The 22,601-nt window shown below is 44.0% G+C and overlaps 1 protein-coding gene across 1 annotated transcript in view; it reads left to right on the forward strand.

Annotated features, from left to right (window-relative positions):
- Positions 1–22,601, forward strand: part of GFRA2 (GDNF family receptor alpha 2) — a 116,076-nt gene that overhangs the window by 16,309 nt on the left and 77,166 nt on the right. The window contains exon 4 of the mRNA XM_044660824.1: positions 21,134–21,488. Within this exon, the coding sequence (XP_044516759.1) occupies positions 21,134–21,488 (355 nt within the window). The remainder of the gene's footprint in view (positions 1–21,133; positions 21,489–22,601) is intronic.

The raw sequence follows: 22,601 nt of genomic DNA on the forward strand, positions 1-22,601 counted from the left end.
CCTGAGAAATCAGCAAACACGACAAGTCAGAGCTTGATTTATTGCTGTGTCAATTGTTTAGACTTAAGAAAGTCATGGAGAAAATATTAATAACACAGATTAAACTTTAAAATGTGTTGTGTATAGATTATCTATAGCTTTCTATCTATCTATTTATTTTTTGTGGTTTGGTTGTTAGAGATTTACAATCACATTTCCTCCTCTGTAAAACCAGGAGGCTAGACTCAGTTGCCTCTAGGATCGTTAGCTGGCTCTAGGTCTGTGAGCCTGAGAGTAAGAAGACTTGGGCCTCTTCACCAGTGAGAGCACACGAGAAATAATGCTGTGGTTTTATTTAGGGGTGATCTTGACTGAATTTCTCCTTCCAATGTTTACTAGCTGTTTGATCGTGGACAAATCACAGCTTCTCTGAGGCCTCAATTTCCTTCTCTGGGGGGAGAGGATAATAATACTAGCAGTGCCTTTTTGCAGAGAGTGCATGTGGAGCACTCAGGAGACCTTGAGGGGCTGGATAAATGCCACTAATGGGTGATATAGAGGTTAGGGCTTATTGGGACTATTTGGCCTTTGGTAACTCACTTTTCTGCTTCCTCCTAGGACAGGGTGACGGGGTAGTCCTATTTGGGTGACATATCTGAAAAGTAGTTGAGGCAGGGAGGAGAAGGAAAGAGGAAAAGGGGGTGAGTCAGCTGGTGATGCTACTATTACCAGGGCAAAGCATATCATAGGCAGGAAAGGGCACCATGTAGGAGCTAACAGCCCAGGGCAGTGGAAAGAACCCAGGACTGGGAACTGAGAGGCAGAGGGCTAGTGCCTTTCCACCCCGATTGCTGGCCAACCCTAGACAAATTACTTTTCCTCTGGGTGTCTGTTCCAAGCCTAAAAGGGAGGGGCTGGACTAGAGAGGCTCTAAGATCCCCTGTAGTGCTGCCATGTTTGATGGGATAGGAGGAGGTAGGACTACATCTCCCTCTATCCAGGTGAGGTTGAGGATACTTATTGCCTTTCTTTTCTCGTTAGTGCAACTCTGGGTGTTCATTTATATTCTGGATTTAAGTGTGGTACGAATATATGGATGCGTGCAAGAATGAGACTGCTGGCAGCTTTTCTTCCCCTTGCAAGACTACTCTGGGTGTTTATGTTCTGGATAAATGTCCTGTGTGGGCATAGGGGTGCATAGAGTCACCTACACCATTACCAGTATTATTCTTCAAGTGTGGGGTAAAGCAGTATCCTGGGTCTTTGGGACTGTGGCTCTCTTCCCTCTGATAACTATTGCTTGAGAATTTTGCATTGATTCAACCTCATCATATTGTATTTTACTTGGATCCTGGGGACTGTCAGGTGGATACTTGTCCCTTATAGTCAGGAAGTGTGGTGTGATCTAGAGAATGTTGAACCTAGAGTCAGGATGGACTTAGGATCATCAGCATCATCAAACTTTTAGAAGCTGTGCGATCCTGGACAAGTCACTTAATCTCATTTAAACCCAGCTCTTTATTTGTAAAATGAAGATAATAATACCTGTATTATCTACCTCAGAATGGCTATGAGGTACAAATGGGAAATTGCATGGAAAACGTTTGGCAAAACTTGCTATAAATGGCAGCAATTATTGTGACTCCAAACACCACCTCCTCCTTCCCCTTCCCCTTTCTCTCTGTCTCTGTCTCTGTCTGTCTCTGTCTTTCTGTTTGTCTCTGTCTGTCTGTCTTTGTCTCTGTCTCTGACTCTCTCTCTTCCCTGAATCTCTTTGACTGTCTGTCTGTCTCCCCTCTGTCTCCGTCTCTCTGTCTGTGTCTGTCTCTGTCTGTCTGTCTGTCTGTCTGTCTGTCTGTCTGTCTCTGTCTCTCTCTTTGTCTCTTTGTCTCTTCCCTGTCTCTGTCTTTGTCTACTTTCTGTCTGTCTGTCTCCCCTCTCTTTGTCTCTGTGTCTGTCTGTCTCTGTGTCTGTCTCTCTCTTTATCTCTTTTTCTTTCTCCCCTGTCTCTGTCTTTGTCTATTTTCTGTCTGCCTCCCCTCTGTCTTTGTCTCTGTCTCTCTGTCTCTCTCCCCCCTCCTCTGAATGTTTTTGTCTGTCTGTCTCCCCTCTGTCTCTGACTCTCTGTCTGTCTGTCTGTCTTTGTCTGTCTCTGTTTGTCTGTCTCTGTCTCTCTGTCTGTCTCTGTCCCTGTCTCTCTCTTTGTCTCTCTGAGTCTCTCCCCTGTCTCTGTCTTTGTCTATTTTCTGTCTGTTTGTCTCCCCTCTGTCTTTGTCTCTGTCTCTCTTCTTTATGCCTAACTTTTTGGTTCACTACTAGAACATGTCAGTCAAGGCTATTTTTGGGCAATAAAGGTGTCCATTATCCCCCTCAGAATACTGTCCTGACCAAGGTAGGTCAGGGCAGGTGATATATTTTTCATTCCCTCAACTTCTTATTCCAAACTAACTAGGCCTTGGATTCAGTTATGAGACTTGAGATCTCTTGACCAGCTGCTCTGTTCTCGGGCTTTAAGGCTTGGGAAGCAAGCTGTCCCCTGGATCATTGGGGAAGATTGCTGTGGTGACCCAGCATAATAATTATTATTCTAAACTCTCTTACATTATGTCTATAATAATAACAATAGCCACCTACCTTTTAATAGCAATTGGCATGTTTCTCACAATAACCATGTCCATTTTCCATATAAGGAAACTGAGGCTCAGAGATTTAAAGCCATTTGTCCAAGATTGGAAAGCTAATAATTATCAGAGCTGGAATTCAAATCCTAGTCTCTCTGTTCCCAAATCAGAGTGCTTGTAGCTGGAAAGGAGAGGGTGGGCTAGGTGTGAAAGCAAGGCAGAGCCAAGGAAGGTATATCAGAAGAAAAGGCTTTTTAAAGCAGAGGCAGCAAAGGGAGCTTTGGTTCTGGGGGAGGAAGAAGGTGATGAGGAGTCAGCAGGGTGCATGCCTCTCTGTGTCTGTATGTGTATGCGTGTGTATGTGTGTGTGTGTGAGAGAGAGAGAGAGACAGACAGACAGACAGACAGAGAGACAGAGAGACAGAGAGACAGAGAGAGAGAAGGAGAGAGAGAGGAAAAGAGAGAGGGAAAGAGAGAGACAGAGAGACAGAGAGAGAGAGAGAGAGAGAGAGAGAGAGAGAGAGAGAGAGAGAGAAAGAGAGAGAGAGAGAGAAAGAGAGGGAGAGAGAAGGAGAGAGAAGGAGAGAGGGAGAGGAGATCCGCTGGGATGGGGTGGGGTGAGGTAGGTACACAGAGCTGGAGGAGCCCTGCCAGAGATCAAAGCCGGGATGAAAGGAATTCTTCTCAGAAACAGCAATTGGGACACATGGCTTTGTGACAGGAGAGATGAGACAGGCAGATGGCCTTCCCTTGTCAGGGGGAGTTGCCTTTGAATTCTCCTGGAGGGAGGGAATATAGTCATAGGTCCCCCTCCTCCTCTTCCCCAACCAGAGGCAAAACCAGAGGATTCAGGTTGGGGCCTGTGTAATAGTCATAGAATCAATGGATGTTTTTTGGACTAGAAGGGAGCTTAGGGAGCATCTACCCAATTAGAAATGGAGCTGTGTAGCCTATGAATTCTCGTACAAAACCAAATATTAACATTATCTGTTGTTATTTTTATTTATTTTGTTAACTATTTCCCAATTAGTTCAGGACACACTTGGGAATGGTATATGATACTTCTGGTCTAGCCCAACCTCCTTATTTTGTAGATGAGGATACTACCAAGGCCTAGAGAAGTCAGAGAAGGAGTTCTTAACTTGGATCTGTGAACTAATTTCAGGCCATATGTGAACTTGGATGGGGAAAAAATTACAACTTGATTTAACATTTTGGTTTTCTTTGTAATTCTATGAATTTTATTTTGTCCATCTGAAAACATTTTGGGGCAGCAAGGTGGTGCAGTGGAAAGTGTGTCAGGTCTGGAGTCAAAAGGACCTGAATAGAAATAGGGCCTAAGACATAGCTGAATGACCCTGGGCAAGTCACTTAACCTCTTTCGCCTCAGTTTCTCATCCGTAAAATGGGCTGGAGAAGAAAATGGCAAACCCTTTGCTGAGAAAATTCCAAAGAGGATCATGGAGAATCAGACATGCCTTAAAGGATTGAACAACAATAAGAAACCTTCTGAGAAGGGTGTCCACAGGCTTCACTAGACTATTAGAAAGATCCATGACACACACCAAGTTAAGAGCTCTTGAATTAGATGATTTGCCCAAGTTTACCCAGCAAGTTTCTGACTAAGCTTATTCCGGAGCCTTGATTGCCTCAGAAATCCCAGACCAATGACCCTCGAATCAGGATCCCTCTGGAGGAAGAAGGACTGTGCCTCTATGCTGTCAGTGAGGGACCCAGCAATGGCACTCTGACATGAGATGATTGTGGTTGGCTTCAGAGGGATCTCTGAGAAAGAAGTCCCACAAAGTCCAGGTCCTTGGAAGGACATATCTGAGGGCAACTGGGTGGCTCAGTGGCTAGAGAGCCAGGCCCAGAAATGGAGGGTCCAGGGTTCAAATCTGGCCTCAGACACTTCTTAGCTGTGTGATTCTAGACAAGTCACTTGACCCCCATTGCCTAGCCCTTCCCACTCTTCTGCCTTGGAACCACTACACAGTATTGATTCCAAGACGGAAGGTAAAGGGTTTAAAAAAAAGGGCATAGATTAGGGCAGAGGTGCCAGATTTGTAGCCAAGGCATGTCATTCAACCTGATTAAAATGTAATTGGGACAATCCATTAATTTTAATAAAAAACATCAAAGTCTTATAACTTGTGAAGTATATTGGTCAAGTGCACGAGTGGGGAATAGTGATTGACATATTAAAAAATAGGTAGTGTAGTGGATAGAGCAACAGGCTTGGAGTTGGGAGGTCCTGGGTTCAAATCTGACCTTGATGACTCTGGGCAAGTCACTTAACCTGTTGCCTAGCCCTTACCCCTCATTTGCCCTGGAACCAAACATTAATTCTAAGGTGGAAGGTAAAGCTATTTAAAAAAAATGTAATTGGGAAATATTTAACAAAAGAAACAATTAAACAAATAAAATAATGTTAATGTGTCTTTCTGAATCAAGATGTTGCCCATGGGAATCCTTGTTATGTTTTGTTATTTCTATAGAGGTAAGAAACCATATTCTGAAGGAGCCAGTTGAGACTGAACAGTCATCTATATATAGTACCTCAATTGGTATCTTCTTTTAAGAGACCAATCCCTTTTCCATAGGTAGCTAGGGGACATGGTGGGTAGAAATCAGGACTTGGCATCAGGAAGACCTGAGTTGAGTCTGACCTTAGACACTCCCTAGCTGTGTAACCCTAGGCAAATGGTTTAATCGATTTTGCCTGCCTCAGTTTCCTCATCTGTAGGGATAAAAATAGCACCTATCTCATAGGATTGTTGTGAGGATAATCTTTATAAAACACTTTATAAACCTAAAAATGCTGTTAAATGCTAGCTATTATTCAAAGGGGGTTAAAAGAGAAGGGAGTCATTCAGGATCATCAATAAACCAAGTCATGAACCGAGAGCCTATTATGCATCCAGGGTTGTGCCTGGGCTCTTCCTTGGGGGCAACACAAAGACTAATAACTTAGTTCTAAGACTAGGCTCTGTATGTCTAGGAACTGACAGTCTTGTTGGAGGAGGAAGCAGAATGTACAAAAAAGATAACTAAAAAGAAATCTCTAGATGATGGGGGCCAAGTAAATGGCAAAGATAATACCCGTGATAGGAGCTGAAAGCAAGGGAAGGTCTCGGGGAATTGGAGAGGCTTCATGGAAGGGGAGGGATTTGAGCTGGATCTCAGAGGTTGGGTAGGATTCAGAGCCATGGGCGCCAAAATGAAGAGGTGGGAATGTGTATGGTGGGTTTAGAGAATAGAGAAGTGATCGATACAATAGGAGAGGAGGAATATAGAAAAAGAGTGGAAGCCAAGGGAAGAGTACCCAGCAAACCCCAGGCTACTGGGTCCTCCCTTTTCTCTTCTAGGATCTCCTAGTGGCTCTTGATAATGGTCTGTCATGGTACGTTTCGGCACCAGAAAGTTATCGTTGAGTTAATTAATCATGTCCCATTCTTTGTGACACCTTTGGGAGTTTTCTTGGCAAAGATCCTGGAGCAGCTTGCCATTTCCTTCTCCAGTTCATTTTACAGATGAGGAAACTGAGGCAAAAAGTGACTTGCCCAGGCTCACACAACTAGTAAGTGTCTGGGGCTCCAGAAAGAGGGGGCTGTAAACCTTAGGGAAGAGGAGTCATCCCTTCTACGGCTATCCCAGAGGCAAGAGATGGCGGACAGCAGTCGTGGCGTCAGTCCCTCGTGCTCAACTCTTCCCCCAGCATATGGTGCTGCTAGTAGGGTTAGACTTCTCGTTCTACCCTTCTGTTTGCTCTACCAAAACCCTTTCCCTCTCCAAGAGCCCCTGCCCTTGTTTCCTCCCTGGGCTATTTTGCAGATACACGGAAGCGGGAAGGCTGTGGGGTATGGGCGTGTGGGACCAGAGCACAGATAATGGGGGCAGGTCAGGCAGTCTTGGTACAGTTCTAGTTAATGGAGAGGGGAGGAGGGAATGGGGCTTTGGAAGGAAGAAGAGAGGGAGTGTAGAGGAAATCATTAGCCCTGCTCCCTGCCCACCTTTCACCGTGACTGGGGAGATAAACTGCTTATCCTCAGGTTGTCTCCCCAGCCGAATGCAGAAGTGTGTTATTTAAATTTCTAAATCACATTCCTTTTCCAACAGCTGTCAGATTCTCTGAGTGTCAAGGAAAATTAGGCTTTAGCATAGCTCTGTCACCTCTTATACCTCTCCCTCCAGGGGGAAATCATCTGGGGGAGAGGGGAAGGGGGTGGAGTGGGGCCAAGAAAGACGAGGGGTGGAATTATGAGAGCTGCCCAGTCTGTCCCCTTTCCCATCAGTTGGGCTTTGAGAGTTCTGGGGTGGTGTGGAAACCAGATGGTGCTGTGCTTATGCTGACCTGCTGTGCCCCGGGAGAGAAACCTTTGGGCCTGTCTGGAGAGAGAGCCAGCTGTTTGTCTACCAAGGGCTGTCTGTCTCTTCTCTCCAATTCCCTGCCTTCAGGTACCTAATGAGTATTTTCAGATGGCTCCAGTAGTCTCTTGTTGGGGCAGAATGGTGGTAAGACTTGCCCTTAAACCTTAGTTTCATCATTTGTAAAATGAGACATTTGGACTAAATGGTCTCCGAAGCCCCTTCTTCTCTTAGAGTTGTGATCCTTACAAGATTAAACTTTGAACCTCTTCCCTTTCTGCTGTCTTCCTCCCCGACTCCTGGAAATTTTGCATTAAGGACTCTAGGGAAATGCCACTATTTTAGCCAAAGGAATTAATCTCAACTAGTAGAATTTCAGGCACAGTAGTGGGAGAGATGGGCAGCTAGATGGTGCAGTAGATAGAATGCTGGACTCTGAGTTAGGAAGATTCGAGTTCAGATCCAGCCTCAGATATGTACTAGCTGTATGACCCTGGACAAGTCACATAACCTTGTTTGCCTCAGTTTCCTCTATAAATCTATATCTATAAAATATAAAATCTATATTTATAAATTTATATCTATAAAATGAGCTGGAGAAGGAAGTAGCAAACCACTCCAGTAAGAAAACCCCAAAAGAAATCACGAAGAATCAGACAACTGAAATGACCAAACAAGTGGTAGACAGATTTTTGGATCAAGGGATTGAAAAATGCTTTTAAATTTCCCTTAAATTACATCATAAAGAGAGCCACTTACCCCACCATCAACATGTAAGATCCATTTATTGGCAGCCAGAACATGGTAGACTGTCATCTTGTCCTAGTTCAAAGACCAGGAACCATTTTTCCTTTCCCAGTTCCTAAATCTAGCCTGGCCACAGCTTTACGAGGCACCTTTCTGTCTGAGAGTCAGGTTTCTGTATGTCGACCCTGGAATAGTGTTCTTCCCAGAGCTTATAATTTCCCCCCTTTGGGACTGTTTACACCCTCTGAAGAACGGGATCTAATTAAAGGGCAACATTGGGAATTCCTACATGGACATATTTCCCAACCTGTTTCTTGAACACCATTTGGTGAATTCAGAGGCATAAATGTCAAGAGAAAGATGGAGAGAGAGAGAGAGAGAGAGAGAGAGAGAGAGAGAGAGAGAGAGAGAGAGCGAGAGAGAGCACATATGGGACTAGAAGGGACATGGGTGAGTGGGGAAGGTCAAATTTGTATATAGTGGCTAGCAGCAAGGCAGAGTAGAAAAAACACTGACTATAATAAGAGATTCTGGGTTCAAATCCTGCCTCTGATACTAACTACCCATGTGATCTCAAGCAAGTAAGTTCCTCCCCCTTGGGCCTCAGTTTCTTCATCTGTACACTGAAAGAACAGACTAAGTGCTCTTGAAGGTCCTGTCCATTCTGGATGTATGATTCTGTAGTAAAATGGCATTCTTTGGTGGCTGGTGGTTTATATTGGAATGTAAAGACAGTGGGGTACCCTAATGTCTCACAACCTAATGTGTCTCTCCACAGCCCCACTTTCCCTACTGCAATGGATTCTTTGTTGAGGAATTGAATTGGTTCTTCAGATGTTTGGGGTCTATATAAGCAAGGACCTGGAGAAATAGAGGAGAGAATGGGAGGGCAAGTCTGGCTAGATCAGTAAAGGGAGGTGTTCTTTTTTTCTCCCATTTTGGCACATGAGAAAGCTTCTTGCACTTCATTTTATTGCCACCCAGGCTCTGAAACACCTTCTCCTCCAGGGTGTGTGTGTGTGTGTGTGTGTGTGTGTGTGTGTGTGTGTGTGTGTGTGAAAGAGGGGCAAAGATCTGGCCGTCTAGCCAATTTATAGGAGACCCCTTTGTCTTAGTTAGGTATTAACCTAGCAGGGATGAGGGAGAGCCGGTGAGAGCAGAAACGAGATACAGGACAAGAGGGAGATGATGGAGAGACCGAGGACAATGAGCTACCTCTTCCCTCTCTTTTGGGATGGGGCTGGTAGAGGCTGCCCATCTGCAGCCACAGGCTGGGACTGGGGAGAAGCAACCTCAGGGGCAGCTGTTTTCCACCCAAATTTGGAATGTGTTTGCTAGGATTCTCTTTGTTTTCAGCAACCTTGCTCACCACAGCTAGCTGCCCTCAGTGCAGGCTCCTGACAGTGGGGCCCCAGAGATCATCGGATCATAGAACGTCAGGGCTTAGAAAGCATCCCTTCCAGTGATCTAGTATGTTGTCCCCACCCCCCATTTTGCAGGTGGCAACAGATAGAGAGGATATCATGGGGGATGGATTTTTAGAAATAATTTTTATTGATATGTCTTTGGGTTTTATAATTTCTTTCAACGTCCCTTCTCTTTTCCCCCTCCCAGAGAGCCGTCCCAAGTAGCAAAGAGTATTGAGTGGCTTTCTTTGTAAGCCTGTGTGTCAGTATGTACATGTATGTTTTTAATATATGTATGTTTGTATGCATGGAGGTCTCTGCAAGTTTTGCCAGGATCCAGTGCCATGTTGAGGGGGTGAATAGCTTGTTGTTTTGCCCAGAGAAGGAGGGCTGGCCTCTGGACCGGGGGTTGTCTCATTGGCTGCTTTTGCCTTGGGATGGATGCTAAGGCGCTCGGTGTCCTGTTATTTAGGGATAATTATTCAGGACGGTCTAAGGAAGAGGCCAGTTGGATTCCTGTAATGTGAGGGCAGGGCTTTCTGCACATGTTCTCTTTACACATATCTCTCTCACTGGTCTGAATTTTCATTATTAGAAATAGAGTCCTTTGGGTTTTGAAAGCTTTTTGGTTTTTTAAGAACTCGCAGGTGAAACCACAAGATGGGATACTTTAAACCACTGCAGATTGACTGAGGGTTAGTATTCTTTTTTTAAACCTTTACTTTCTGTCTTGGTATTGGTTCCAAGGCAGAAAAGCAGCAAGGGGTAGGCAATTGGGGTTAAATGATTTGCCCAAGATCATACAACTAGAAATTATCTGAGTTCAGATTTGAACCCAGGATCTCCTGACTCCGGTCTGGTTCTCTATCCACTGAGCAAGGGTTAATATTAATTTTTTAAAACCCTTTCCTTCTGTAGGAGTAAAAATGAATAAATACTCCTAGTATTTAAAAATATATAGGATTTTAATAATAATCAAAAAGAGAGGGAAAAGAAAAGGATTCTTTCAGTCATGTGAGCAGAGCAAAGAAAGCCAGAGATTTACACCTGCAGCACTTTACCAAAGCAAAGCCCAAAAAGAGCCCCACAGGGTGGGTCTTGGGAAAATTGATCTCCCAAGCCTCTGTTTGTCAAATGAGGATGTACTTAAAAGGATGCTGGGAATGTAGCTCAGGTGTGGCAATTTTTCCACCTGCACACTTCCATCTTAGAATCAATACTAAATATTGGTTCCAAGGCAGAAGAGGGGGTAAGGACTAGGTTATTGGGGTTAAGTGACTTGTCCAGGGTCACACAGCTAGAAAGTGTCTGAAGCCAGATTTGAACCCAGGACCTCCCATCTCTAGATCTGGCTCTCAATCCACTGAGCCACCCAGTTGCCCCCCAAGGGTATTCTTAAGGGAGCAAGAGGAGTTTATAAGGGAGAATAGTCAAGGAAAGGAGGTGTCAAAGGTAAATTCTGCTCTAAGGACCACAGATTTAGCTAGAAAGATAAATAAAAGGGGAAAGGTTGGTGAGTACCAGACCTAGAGGTGGGAGTTCCTGGGTTCAAATCTGGCCTCAGACACTTTCTAGCTGTGTGACCCTGAGCAAGTCACTTAACCCCCATTGCCTAGCCCTTACCACTCTTCTGCCTTGGAACCAATATTTAGTATTGATTCTAAGATGGAAGGTAAGGGTTTAACAAAAAAATAAATAAACCATTTATTAAGTACTTACAGTGTGTCAGACATTGTGTTGGAGAAACTAATACAAGCAGGTAAGACAGTCCTTGTCCTCAAGGATTTATATTCCAAGGAGAGAAGACAGCTATAAAGATGTGAGAGGTAAGAGGGAGGCTACCCTCATTTGGGTGGCGATAGTATAGAGTCGCACGGTGTGTTAGAGTTAGTCCAAACTGGCACTGGTAGAGCTGGTTGTTAAATTTTTTTTTCACCATGAGCGTTTACATCTGGCAAATGCTACAAGTCAAGGCTTATTTTGTTGATTGTATAGACTTAAGAAAAGTGATGGAAAAACAAAACAAAACAAAGTGATGGAGAAAATATCAACCAATTAATTAATTAATTAATCCTGCACAATAAGCCTAAAAGTGTTTATTTATGGGTACATTTTTTCCCATTGGACATCAGATTGTTAAACATTTACCAGCACACCACTGTCTGCTTCCCAGAAAGAGATAGAAAAAATTCACCATTTAGAGTTAGGGGCGTGTGCCTGTGTGTGTGTGTGTGTGTGTGTGTGTGTGTGCGTGTGTGCCCAAGTTTTTGATGGGGTAAGGATGGTCAGAGAAGATCCATGCCAAGAAGCCAGAAGGGACTTTGGAGATTATTTAGTCCAACCCCCTGATTTTATAGAGGGAGAAACTGAGGCGCAGCAAGGTTAGGTGACTTGTTCTTGGTCATGTGGGGAGTAAGTGACTAAACCAGGACTTTAATGTACACCCTCTGATAACAATTCCGGGCCACACAAGCATTGATAACAACACAAGGAAGACAGGAAGTGCCCTTTGGGCAGATGTGTCTGCTGTTTGGAACCTGGCTTGGTGCCCAGAGGACTTTCTGGGGAATCTGATGGATGGAGAGGAAAGACCAATGTGGGAAGTTCGGGAGAGGGCAGGGTTCAAGAAATCGTGGGTCTCTTCTTTTTGGCATGTCTAACTGACTGAGGCGCTCGTGGATGGAGGAATCCAGAGGAAATTGCTGGTCCCTATCTCCAACTCCTGGGAGTCCCAGCACCTTTTTATTTTGCCTTTCAGAAGCTTCTCCTAGGGACTCCCAAGAGATCAGAGGATCCCTACTGTAGTTCTTAGGGAAGAGTAGCCCATGGTAGGAACCTGATTGTCTCTTGGACTCTGGGGACCTGGACTATTGCAGTACCCTTTTTATTGGTCTTTCTGTCTAATTCTCATCCCCCTCCAAATCCATCTCCCAGTCTGTTATCAAGATGATCTTTTAAAAGTGTAATTCTGACCATATCACTTCTCCTTTCCTTTGATACAACAAATTCCACTGGCTCCCTATGACCTCCAGGGCCACATATAAAATCCGCTGCCATTTAAAGCCCTTCACAGAATGGCCCCTGCCTACCTCTCCAATCTCCTTACCTTTTTACTGCCTGTGGATTCTACAGTCCAACTCCCCTGACCTATTTTCTATCTCTAGACTCTGGGTCTTTTCACTAGCTGTCTTCCACATCTCTCCTTTTTTTAATCCTGGTTTCCCTTCAAGAGTCAGCTCAGGGGCCAGCTGGGTGGCTCAGTGGATTGAGAGCCAGGTTCAGAGATGAGAGGTCCTGAGTTTAAATCTGGCCTTAGACACTTCCCAGCTGTGTGACCCTGGGCAAGTCACTTAACCCCCATTGTCTATCCCTTACCACTCTTCTGCCTTGGAACCAATACAAAGGATTGATTCCAAGATGGAAGGTAAGGGTTTTAAAAAAAAAAAGACAGCTCAAATCCTGCCTTCTCCAGGCAGCCACCCAGGTCCTCCTTGTTGCTAGTTCTTTCCCTCTAAGATTGTGTCCCCTTTATACTGGAAATATTTTGTCTGTACGTAGTTATTTGCATGTTGTACATCCCATATTAGAATGAAGTTTTTTTTTTACCATTCTTTAAAAATTTTTTTATATTTTTAAAAATATTTTCCATGATTCATTTTTTCCCTCCCCACTAGAATGGGAGTTTCTTGAAGGAAAGAATCATGCTTTTGCCTTCCTTTTTTTATAGCCAGTTCTTAGCAGGAGCCTGGTAGGTACATACGTGTTTAATAAATGCCTGTTGACTGAGAAAAGGGCAGCTGTTGAGAGTGTGACGAGGTCGGGCAGTTTGTTTGGGGTGGAATGGGAATGAATATCCTGTGTGTCTAATAAAGGCCTTGTGGACCCCCAGAAAAGAGGAAAGCATTATTTCCAGTAACCAGAGCAGGAGAGAATAAAGGACGAGTGTGCCTGCAAGGAGGAAGAGGGAAGGTTAGAAGGCCTGAGATACGATTTGTCTCAGAGGCCCCTCTCCGGGCCTTGGTTCCTTCTCACTTCTCCACACCTGCCTCTCATCAGTGGAACAGGGCAAGTGAGGATGATGAATCAGTACAGAATCCCCAGAGGCTAGGAGGATTAATTTGTTAATGTTTTGGAAAGTGCCAAATGTTGTTAAAGCGGAGGCTTTCATCTAGGCTTGCCATCACAGGCCTGAGGCTCCCTTTGCCCCTCCCTCCTCACCAGCTTTTATGGCAGGTCTGGGAGGCTTTGTCTGGGAAGGACCACGGATGGGGCTTTGCCTGAGAAGGACCACAGATGGGGCTTTGCCTTTCTGGTTCCTGTTGACTTGGGGCAATGGATTCTAGAATTCCCCCTTAGGTCTTGTGTGATCGTAGTTTGTTCTGGGGGGCCCTCCAGGAATTTCCTTTCTCAGCACCCTTCTTCAGCACCTTCCATCTTCTTCTGCCTCGAGGGAGACTTCAGATATAGGGGTGACTCGTGAATGTTTAACCACCGACTCTCAAAAATGTACACATGACGAGCTTTTAGAAAAGGCTCAGCTTCTGTAAGATATCTTACCTTATTTCATTTTACCTAGTCACATAGTAGCTGTTATATGACTCTCTATTCCCTGTGAGATAATATCTTACCTTAGAGTTGATATTAAGTGTTATTTCCAAGGCAGAAGAGCAGTGAGGGCTAGGCAATGGGGGCTAACTGATTTCCCCAGGGGTCACAAAGCTAGGAAGTATCTGAGGCCATATTTGAACCCAAGACCTTGTCTCTAGACCTGGTTCTCCATCCACTGAGCCACCTAGCTGCCCCTGCCTGATATTCTTTTAAATTTATTCTGTATAAGGGAACAACCGGGTGGCTCAGTGGATGGAGAGCCAGGCCTAGAGATGGGAGTCCCAAGTTCAAATCTGGCCTTAGACACTTCCTAGCTGTGTGACCCTGGGCAAGTCACTTAACCCCCATTGCCTAACCCTTACCATTTTTCTGCCTTAGAACCAATACATAGTATTGATTCTTGATTCTAAGATGGGAGGTAAGGGTTTAAAAAAATAAAATGAATTTATTCTGTATAATTAACATTTTCTCTATAACTTTCTTAAGTCTAGATAATCAACAAACAAGAAATTAAGCCTTAATTTATAGTTTTTCCTGATTTCTGAGGTGTGAGTGCTCACACTGAAAATTTAACAATTGGCTTTCCCGAGCCTGTGTGAGTTGGTTTTAGTAAAGAGATTGGCCACTGGTAACCGGTATGATTTTCGGGACAAAGCCAGGACAAAGTTGGGGATTTATCTCTGATGTCGTTCCACCTTTCTTACTGAGCACCTCGTTTCCTTCCTCCTGTCTCTGTACCCCCCCCTCCCCAAGTCCTTTATCCCTTTCTTGCTTTTAGATAATGGTTGTCTAATTTAGGGACCAACTAGCAATTATAGTGTTAGTTATAGCATAGAGGGACTCCTCCCAGAAGTATTTCCTTTTTGAAATGGAATCCTCCAAAGAAGGAAAAGGCTCCAAGACCAAAATAAGTGAAATTCTAATGAGGGGGAGGGAAAAGTAGGCATTTATCTAGCACTTAACAAATATTATCTCATTTGATCCCTCTAACAACCGTGGCAGGTAGGTGCTATTAATTATTATAGTTGAGGAAACTGAGGCACACTGAGATGAAATGAATCTTAGCTGGTAGAATAAAAGTTAGTGAGATGTTAGAAAGGAGAATGTGCAGTCGTAAAGAGGTATCGGTTCACATTTTTTACTTTGTTGAAAGGAATTTGAGGGGGGCCAGAGCCTGGGGAAGGATTCTCCTGCAGGTGTGCTTCCTACCCTCTTTCTTTGCTAATAGGTAGGCTCAGCCAGGTCTTTCTCCTGGTGTGAGGTGGGTGGGGACAGTTCCCTATTCTCCTTACTCTGTTTCATGGTTTAGACCAGGGGTCGGCAACCTTTTTGGCCGTGAGATCCATAAATGCCACATTTTTTAAAATGTAATTTCGTGAGAGCCGTACAGTGCTCACAGTGCGCGCTCCTGTAACAGCGCCTGAAAAAAATTGACTTTATGGCTCCTGCAGAAAGAGCCATATCTGGCCCTCGAAAAAGCCAAATATGGCTCGAGAGCCATACGTTGCCAATCCCTGGTTTAGCGGGAAGAATACTGTCTTTGGAGGATCTGGAGTCAAATCTTAACTCTTCCATGAACTGACTGTGTGATCCTGGGCCAATCCCTTCTTACAGGAGACAGCCAAGAGTATGAGACTGTTACATCCTTGTTGGAATTCCACTCAGAACAATTGCCAACTTAGTGACCTTGGGCAGATCAGTCTCGATGCAGTTATCTTGAAGTTTCCTTCAGGCTCTACATTTATGACCCTTTGATTATTTAGCCTAAGTTTCCTCTACTTGAAAAGGAGGGAGTTGGATTAGAACTCTAAGGTCTGTTCCAATTTCAAATCAATAATCCTATGAATTTGGGTTTGACTGCTTGGCTGTTACAAGTCAATTCTTTGTGTTTTTTTTAACCCCATACCTTCTGTCCTAGTGTCAATTCTAAGAAAGAAAAGCAGCAAGGGCCAGGCAATCGGGGTTAAGTGACTTGCCTAGGATTGCAGATCTAGAAAGTGTCTGAGACCAGACTTGAACCCAGGTCCTCCCAATTCCAAGCATGACTCTATATCCACTGTGCCACAGACTCAAGACAATTTCTTTTCCTGGTTCTGTTTCCTCATGTATTAAAGGAGGCAGCACCACATAGCCTTCAAAGTCTCTGATCCCTGGCTCTGAATCCATGAATGGATGCCACTTTGGAGAGACTACCCACCCTTGTTTTAATAGCAAGGTTCTTGCTTAGAGAAGGGGCCTGGAGGAAAGGCAGTTGTTCTGATAAGCTCTGAAGTGGGCCTCTTGTCTTAGATCAATCAATCAATAAACATTTGTTAAATACCAACTCTGTGCCAGGCATACATTTCCTGGCATGAAAGGGACCCGGGTCCCTTGCCCTCCTGCTCCCCATCTTGCAAGAGGGAGGAGGCTGTTTTCCTGGGAACAAGGCAATTGCCTATTTCTGCTGCTTCATTTCCTGCCTTTTTATTTTTTCGTTGTTTGTTTGTTTCTAGGAAATTTACCAAGTTTTGGCCCAGGGGTTTACATTTTTTCCCCCCATAGCAAATGCTTTCTCTATTCAAGCTCCAAATGGAAGCAACTGAGGCTATAATTACACGGGCATTAGCACAGGAACATGCTGAGAGGAGAGGGAACAGAGCACCTGGGAAACCTAAAAGCAGCCACAGGCCTAAATTAGCTACCGTTCCCATTTGCAATTGTCTCTCCCCAAGCCCCATTTCTTCAGTCTGTCTTTTTCTCCTCAGCTCTGGGCCATTGCCTCCTCCTTGCCCGGAAGCCACCCTGATGGCCGTGTGGGGTTTGAAAGAGAAACCTGGCTGCTCTTTGACAGCTCCCCCTGCCATGGCGCGTTCCCTCTGAGTTGTCCCTGCCTTGGCCCATCTTCCCCCTCCCCTCCCCACTCTGGGCTGGTTATGGAGGCTTGGCAAGGCATCGGGTACCTTGGGAGCTGGGGGAATGAATACACTGCCTCTATTCCTATCATAGCGTCAATGGCATCTCTGATTTCCTTTCTGCAGCATCCTTTCCTAGAGCTAAAAGACAGGGATTTGAACAGCTGCTCTCTTTCTACCTATTGGGGGTTGTTGTGGGGAAAGGCACGTCGCTGGGCAGGCCCTTTGCCCTCCCCACTGCCCCCCATCTCTAAAATTTAGTTTAGGACTTGCCACACTTTGGTGCTAGATTATAATTTACTCTGTATGGCTTCTGTGTGATAGGATAGAAGCACCTTGTCGGTCAGGATGGCTTTATCCTTTGGATTTGAACCCTCAGAGCCTAGCACAGTCCCTGGCATGGATGGAGCTCAGGAAGACATGAATTCAAATCTAGCCTCAGACATTTAATAACTAGGTGACCCTGAGTAAATCATTCAGCCTCTGTTTGCCTCAGTTTCCTCAATTGTAGAATGGGGATAATAATAGAATCTACCTTTTAGGGTTATGAAGATCAGGTGAGAGAAATATTTGTAAAAAGCACTTAACATAGTTCCTGGTACATAGTAGGTATTTAATAAATGCATATTCCCTTCACCCTCCCTTTTCTGGTAGGCACTTAATAAATGCTTGTTGATTGACTGGCCTTGGCTCCTCAAATACACTGTAAGTCCTAAATCCTTATTAACAAAGCAAGTCTCCAGGATAACCACAAGGGACTCATGAAGAAAATACTATCCATAGCCAAAGAAGGAACCATTGGAATCTGGGTGCAAATCAAAACCTGCCATTTTAAATTTTGTTTTCTTCATGAATTTTTTCTCATATGTGCGGTAGTGTCTTCTGCCATGGCACAAGGAATGTGGAAATATGTATTGCATGAAAGGACGGGTACGGCCTATATCAGACTCTTCATCTCTTTGGGAAGGGGAGGGAATGAGAAAAATCTGAATTTTAAAATGTCAAAAAACAATTGTCAAAAATTGTTTCTACATGTAACTGAAAAAATAAATTAAAAAATACAAATGTATATTTATGAGTTTATATATGTATATGTGTATATATACATATATACTTGTACATGTATATATAACATATATATAATATACATATACATATATATATACATATACATATATATATATAAAACAAGTTCTTAGAGAGGGAGAGATAGGAATTGGTCTTTTCATTCCCACAGGCTAGCATTTTGGACTTATGATTTCATTTCTTTTGTTTTGCTTTCGTCTGTGCACTTATGTGGGGAACTTCTCTTTTGGAATGAAGATCTGTCAGTCTATAAGCAGTTACTAAGTGCTCCCTTACTAGGTGCTAGACATACAAAGAACATAGTCCCTGCCCTCATGGAGCTTATGTTTGGTGAAGAGATAATATTTACATAAAAAAGCATATACAAACTAGATCCAAGATCTTCAACTTCTCTGTGATTTATAACTTTAAAGAATTGTGTTAGGGGCACTGAGTTGCCCATTAACTACACAATCAATATTTGTCAGACACTGGAACTGCAACCGGACATCTTCTTGCCTCTTAAGAGGTCACGGTGGCTGAGGAGATAGAAGGCTGGGTACAGAGGGCTCAGTGGATACCATTCACTGATTCTATACGTGATAAACTGCTTTGTCAGATTCTTGGTTATTCATGCTAATTGGAAGAGGGAGGAGAGCACCATGGAAACCCCCCAGTTATTCTCCAAGGCTCATCTTGTCATTAGCTCCAAAGACTCAGGGAACACCACCATCAGAGGGTCATGGATTTAGATCTGAAAAAGACCCGAGAGATCATAGGTCAGAGAGTCAGGGCTAGGAGGGATGTTAGAGGGAGCCCTAGTCCGGCCATGCCATTTTGCAAATGAAGATACTAGGACCCATAGCAGGGGAGTAACTTGTCCAGAGTCACTCAGGTAGTTAATTAGTCAGTCAGTAGAAAAGCAGTAAATAGCAGAGCTATGAATTTTAACCCTATTCTTTTAAGTCATATTCTACATACGCTAAATAGATCCAAGTCATTATCTAGCAACTACTTGAACCTAAGCTAATTGCCAATGGAGAAATGCCAATGGAGAAGAAAGAGATGGCATTCCAGAGGTACCATCTAGTTCAACACTTTTACTGAACAGATGAGGAAACTGAGGCCCAGAGAATTTATGTAACTTGCCTAAGGTCACATAATCGATATTCCAAAAGCACGTTTTGGACTCACTTTTCCTGCTCAGGAAACATCACTGACTCCCTATTGCTTCTAGGATCCAATATAAATGCTGGTTTTAAAGCATTTCATAACCTAGCTCTCAAGTACATATTATATATCACTTTCCTTAATTCATTCTCTGGTTCATTCAAATTGGCCTTCTTGCTGTTTGTCCCACATGAAACTCTGCCTACTGTCCCCCTCTCTTTGCACAGTCTGGCCCCCATGCTTGAAATGTGCTCTTTTTTTGCTAATTGGGACTTCCTACCTATTAGAATCTCAGGTTTCCTTCAAAAAATGGCTCAAATACCATTGTTAATCTTTTTTGGATATCCTCCAGGTGCTAATACTTCCCCCCAAGCCCCAAATAACCTTGTATTTATTTTGTAAATAGTCATTTGTGTACATGCTGTTCACCATGTTGGAGGGCAAATTCCTTAGTTGCTGGGAATTTGATTTTTGTCTTTGTATCCGCAGTCTTTGGTGTAATGCTGGTGTTTGTGATACATCCTCCGAGAGCTCAGTTGGGTAGACTACGCAGGACAAAGGGTGGCGCAGTAGTAACAACTTGTCCAATGACATTTCAGTTCCTTCTCTTGCTTTGGCTTTCAGCCCTTGCTCCAAGCTTGGCAGTGGGCTATAGGGGAAAGGATGTGGAATTTGAAGTCAGTGGACTTGAGATTCAAATCTTGTTTCTGACACTCACTGAGTATATGCTACTCTTTTTTAGGCCTCAGTTTTCTTATCTATAAAATGGGTTTTGGCTCAGTAATTTCTACAATTTTCCCATCTCTGCATTTATGAGCCTGTCAATAATAACAATCATGTGCAGAGTGAAATGAGTAGAACCAAGAGAACATTATACACAGAAAGTGAAACATTGTGGAACAATCCAATGTCATGGACTTTGCTATTCCAAGACAATCCAGAGGGACTTATGAGAAAGAACAGTAGCTACATCGAGAGAAAGAATTGTGGGAGTAGAAACACAGAAGAAAAACAAATGACTTATCATTTGCTTAAATGGATATATGACTTGTGGTTTTGGTTTTAAAAGATTGCTCTATTACACAAACGAATGATATGGAAATAGAGATAACATTTATATAACCCAGTGGAAGTGCTTATTGGATCCGGATGTAGGGAGGGTTAGAGGGGTAGGAAAGAAAATGAATCATGTAAACATGGAAAAATATTTTAAAAATAAAAAAGTAATTTGCACATTCCCATGTGGCATCTAACACTGTATCTGGTACACAGTAGGTGCTTAATAAAAGTTTGTTATTATAGACCCCCCCCCCAAATAATAACAATCATGCTCTGGCTAGGACTGTCTAGTTCAGTGGTTCCCAAACTTTTTTGGCCTACTGTCCCCTTTCCAGAAAAAATATTACTTAGCGCCCCCTGGAAATTATGAAACTATTTATTGAACTCAGAATAGAATTTAAAAAAAGTGTGGCCATCATCGCTTCCCTGGATCACTGCAGCACCCACCAGGGGGCGGTAGCGCCCACTTTAGGAATCACTGGTCTAGTTTGTTGGGATAGCAGCTGGGGTGCTGGACCTAGAGCTCTGAGACCTGGGACTCCCATTTAGCCTCTAATGGTTATTAGCTGTGTGACCTTAGGTCACACTTAATGCCCTTGGGCCTCAGTTCCCTCATTTGTAAAATGATAGAATCGAATTAAATGGCTTCTGAAATCCTTTCCAGCTCCAGTCTGTGAGTCTCTGATCTTAGATCTGGCCATCAGTTTCTTCATCTCTAAAATGGGGATAATGGGGCACCTTTACTGTTTATTTCACAGAACTGTTGTGAGGATCATATGAGATACTGCACATGTGGTCCTTTGTAAGCTTTAAAGTACTATATTAAATGTCAGTTATAATAATAATAATTATAATAATAATAATTATTACTAATAACAGTAACAGTAGATCTGGGTTCTAGTCTAAATAATAAGTTATTTGGAGATCATCTAGCTAAGGAAACTGAGACTTGTAGCAGTGAAGTGATTTGTCTAAGTTGACATGGGGAAGGAGTTCAAGGCTAGGATTCAAACTCAAGCCTTTTGACGGGAAATTACTTAGACTTTTGGGGCTCAGCTTCCTCATCTGTCAAAGGACATCCGCTCTCCCAATCACAGATGGTGGCTAGCTGTGTGTTGGAAGGGCACAAAGTGCTCTACCACAGCGAGGGCTCGTTATTATTTCTATCTGCCTTTGTTCCATGCCCCCAATGACCTTGGATCCCCTTCCTCATCCTCAGGGACAGGGGCAGATCCGGCCATGAGCGTCAAGAACAACCACTGCCTGGATGCCGCCAAGGCCTGCAACCTGAATGAGAACTGCAAGAGGCTGCGGTCAGCCTACATCTCCACCTGCAACCGGGAGGTCTCGAACTTTGAACGCTGCAACCGTCGCAAGTGCCACAAGGCTCTGCGCCAGTTCTTCGACAGGGTGCCCAGTGAGTACACCTACCGCATGCTCTTCTGCTCCTGCCGTGACCAGGCCTGTGCCGAGCGCCGCCGGCAGACCATCCTCCCCGTCTGCTCCTATGAGGACAAGGAGAAGCCCAACTGCTTGGAACTGCGGAACGTGTGCCGGACCGACCACCTGTGCCGGTGAGAACGCCCCGGGCATCTGTTACTGCCCAGGGAGGGTCAGGGTGGCTCAGTGGTCCTCTGTTGCTAGAGAGTGTTGGGCAGGTTGTGTGTGTGTGTGTGTGTGTGTGTGTGTGTGTGTGTGTGTGTGTGTGTGCGTGCGACAGAGAGAAAGAGTGCAAGGAGAGAGAAGAGAGAAAGACAAGGACAGAGACAGAAGAGAGAGAAGAGACAGCTACAAATAGAGAGGAAAAAGAAGAGAGAGAGGAGAGTAGAAAGAGCAAAAGAGACAGGAGAGAGAAAAGAAACAGAAGGGAGAGAGATAGGGAGAGACAGAGAAGGGAGAGAGAAAAAAGAGAGAAGAGGGGGAGAGAGAGAACATAAAGAAGAGTTAGTGGGAGGGAAAGAGAGAGAAAGAGAGAGAACAACAGAAACACAGAGTGGGAGAGAAAGAGACAGAGAGGAGAGAGAAAAGAGAGAGACAAGGACTGAGACAGAAGAGAGAGGAGAGACAGCTACAAATAGAGAGGAAAAAGAAGAAAGACACAGAGAGAGAGAGTAGAAAGAGTAAAAGAGACAGGAGAGAGAAAGAGAGGCGAGAGAAGAAACAGAAGAGAGAGAGATAGTGAGAGACAGAGAAGGGAGAGAGAAAAGAGAGAGACAAGAGGGGGAGAGAGAGAACATAAAGAAGCATTAGTGGGAGGGAAAGAGAGAGAAATCAAGAGAGAAAGAGAGAGAACAACAGAGACACAGAGTTGGAGAGAAAGAGACAGAGAGGAGAGAGAAAAGAGAGAGACAAGGACAGAGACAGAGGGAGACAGAGAATACAGAGATAGAAAGAAGAGAATGAAAGTGAGAGAGAGAGGAGATTAGAGAAGGAGGGAGAGGTAGGTCAAAGAGAGAGGGAGAGAGAAGAAGTGGGGGAGAGAGGAGAGAGAGACATAGGAACAGAGAGATGGAGAGAGAGAGAGAGACAAAGAGAGAGGGTCAGAGAAGGAAAGAGAGAGAGAAAACCAGAAAGAGACAGAAAAACAGAGAGACAGATATATATGGAGAGAGAGAGAGAGATAGAGAGAGATAGAGATAGATAGAGAGATAGATAGATAGATTGAGAGAGAGAGAAAGAGAGAGAGA

Source organism: Gracilinanus agilis, chromosome 2, assembly GCF_016433145.1.
Source record: "Gracilinanus agilis isolate LMUSP501 chromosome 2, AgileGrace, whole genome shotgun sequence".
NCBI lineage: Eukaryota > Metazoa > Chordata > Mammalia > Didelphimorphia > Didelphidae > Gracilinanus > Gracilinanus agilis.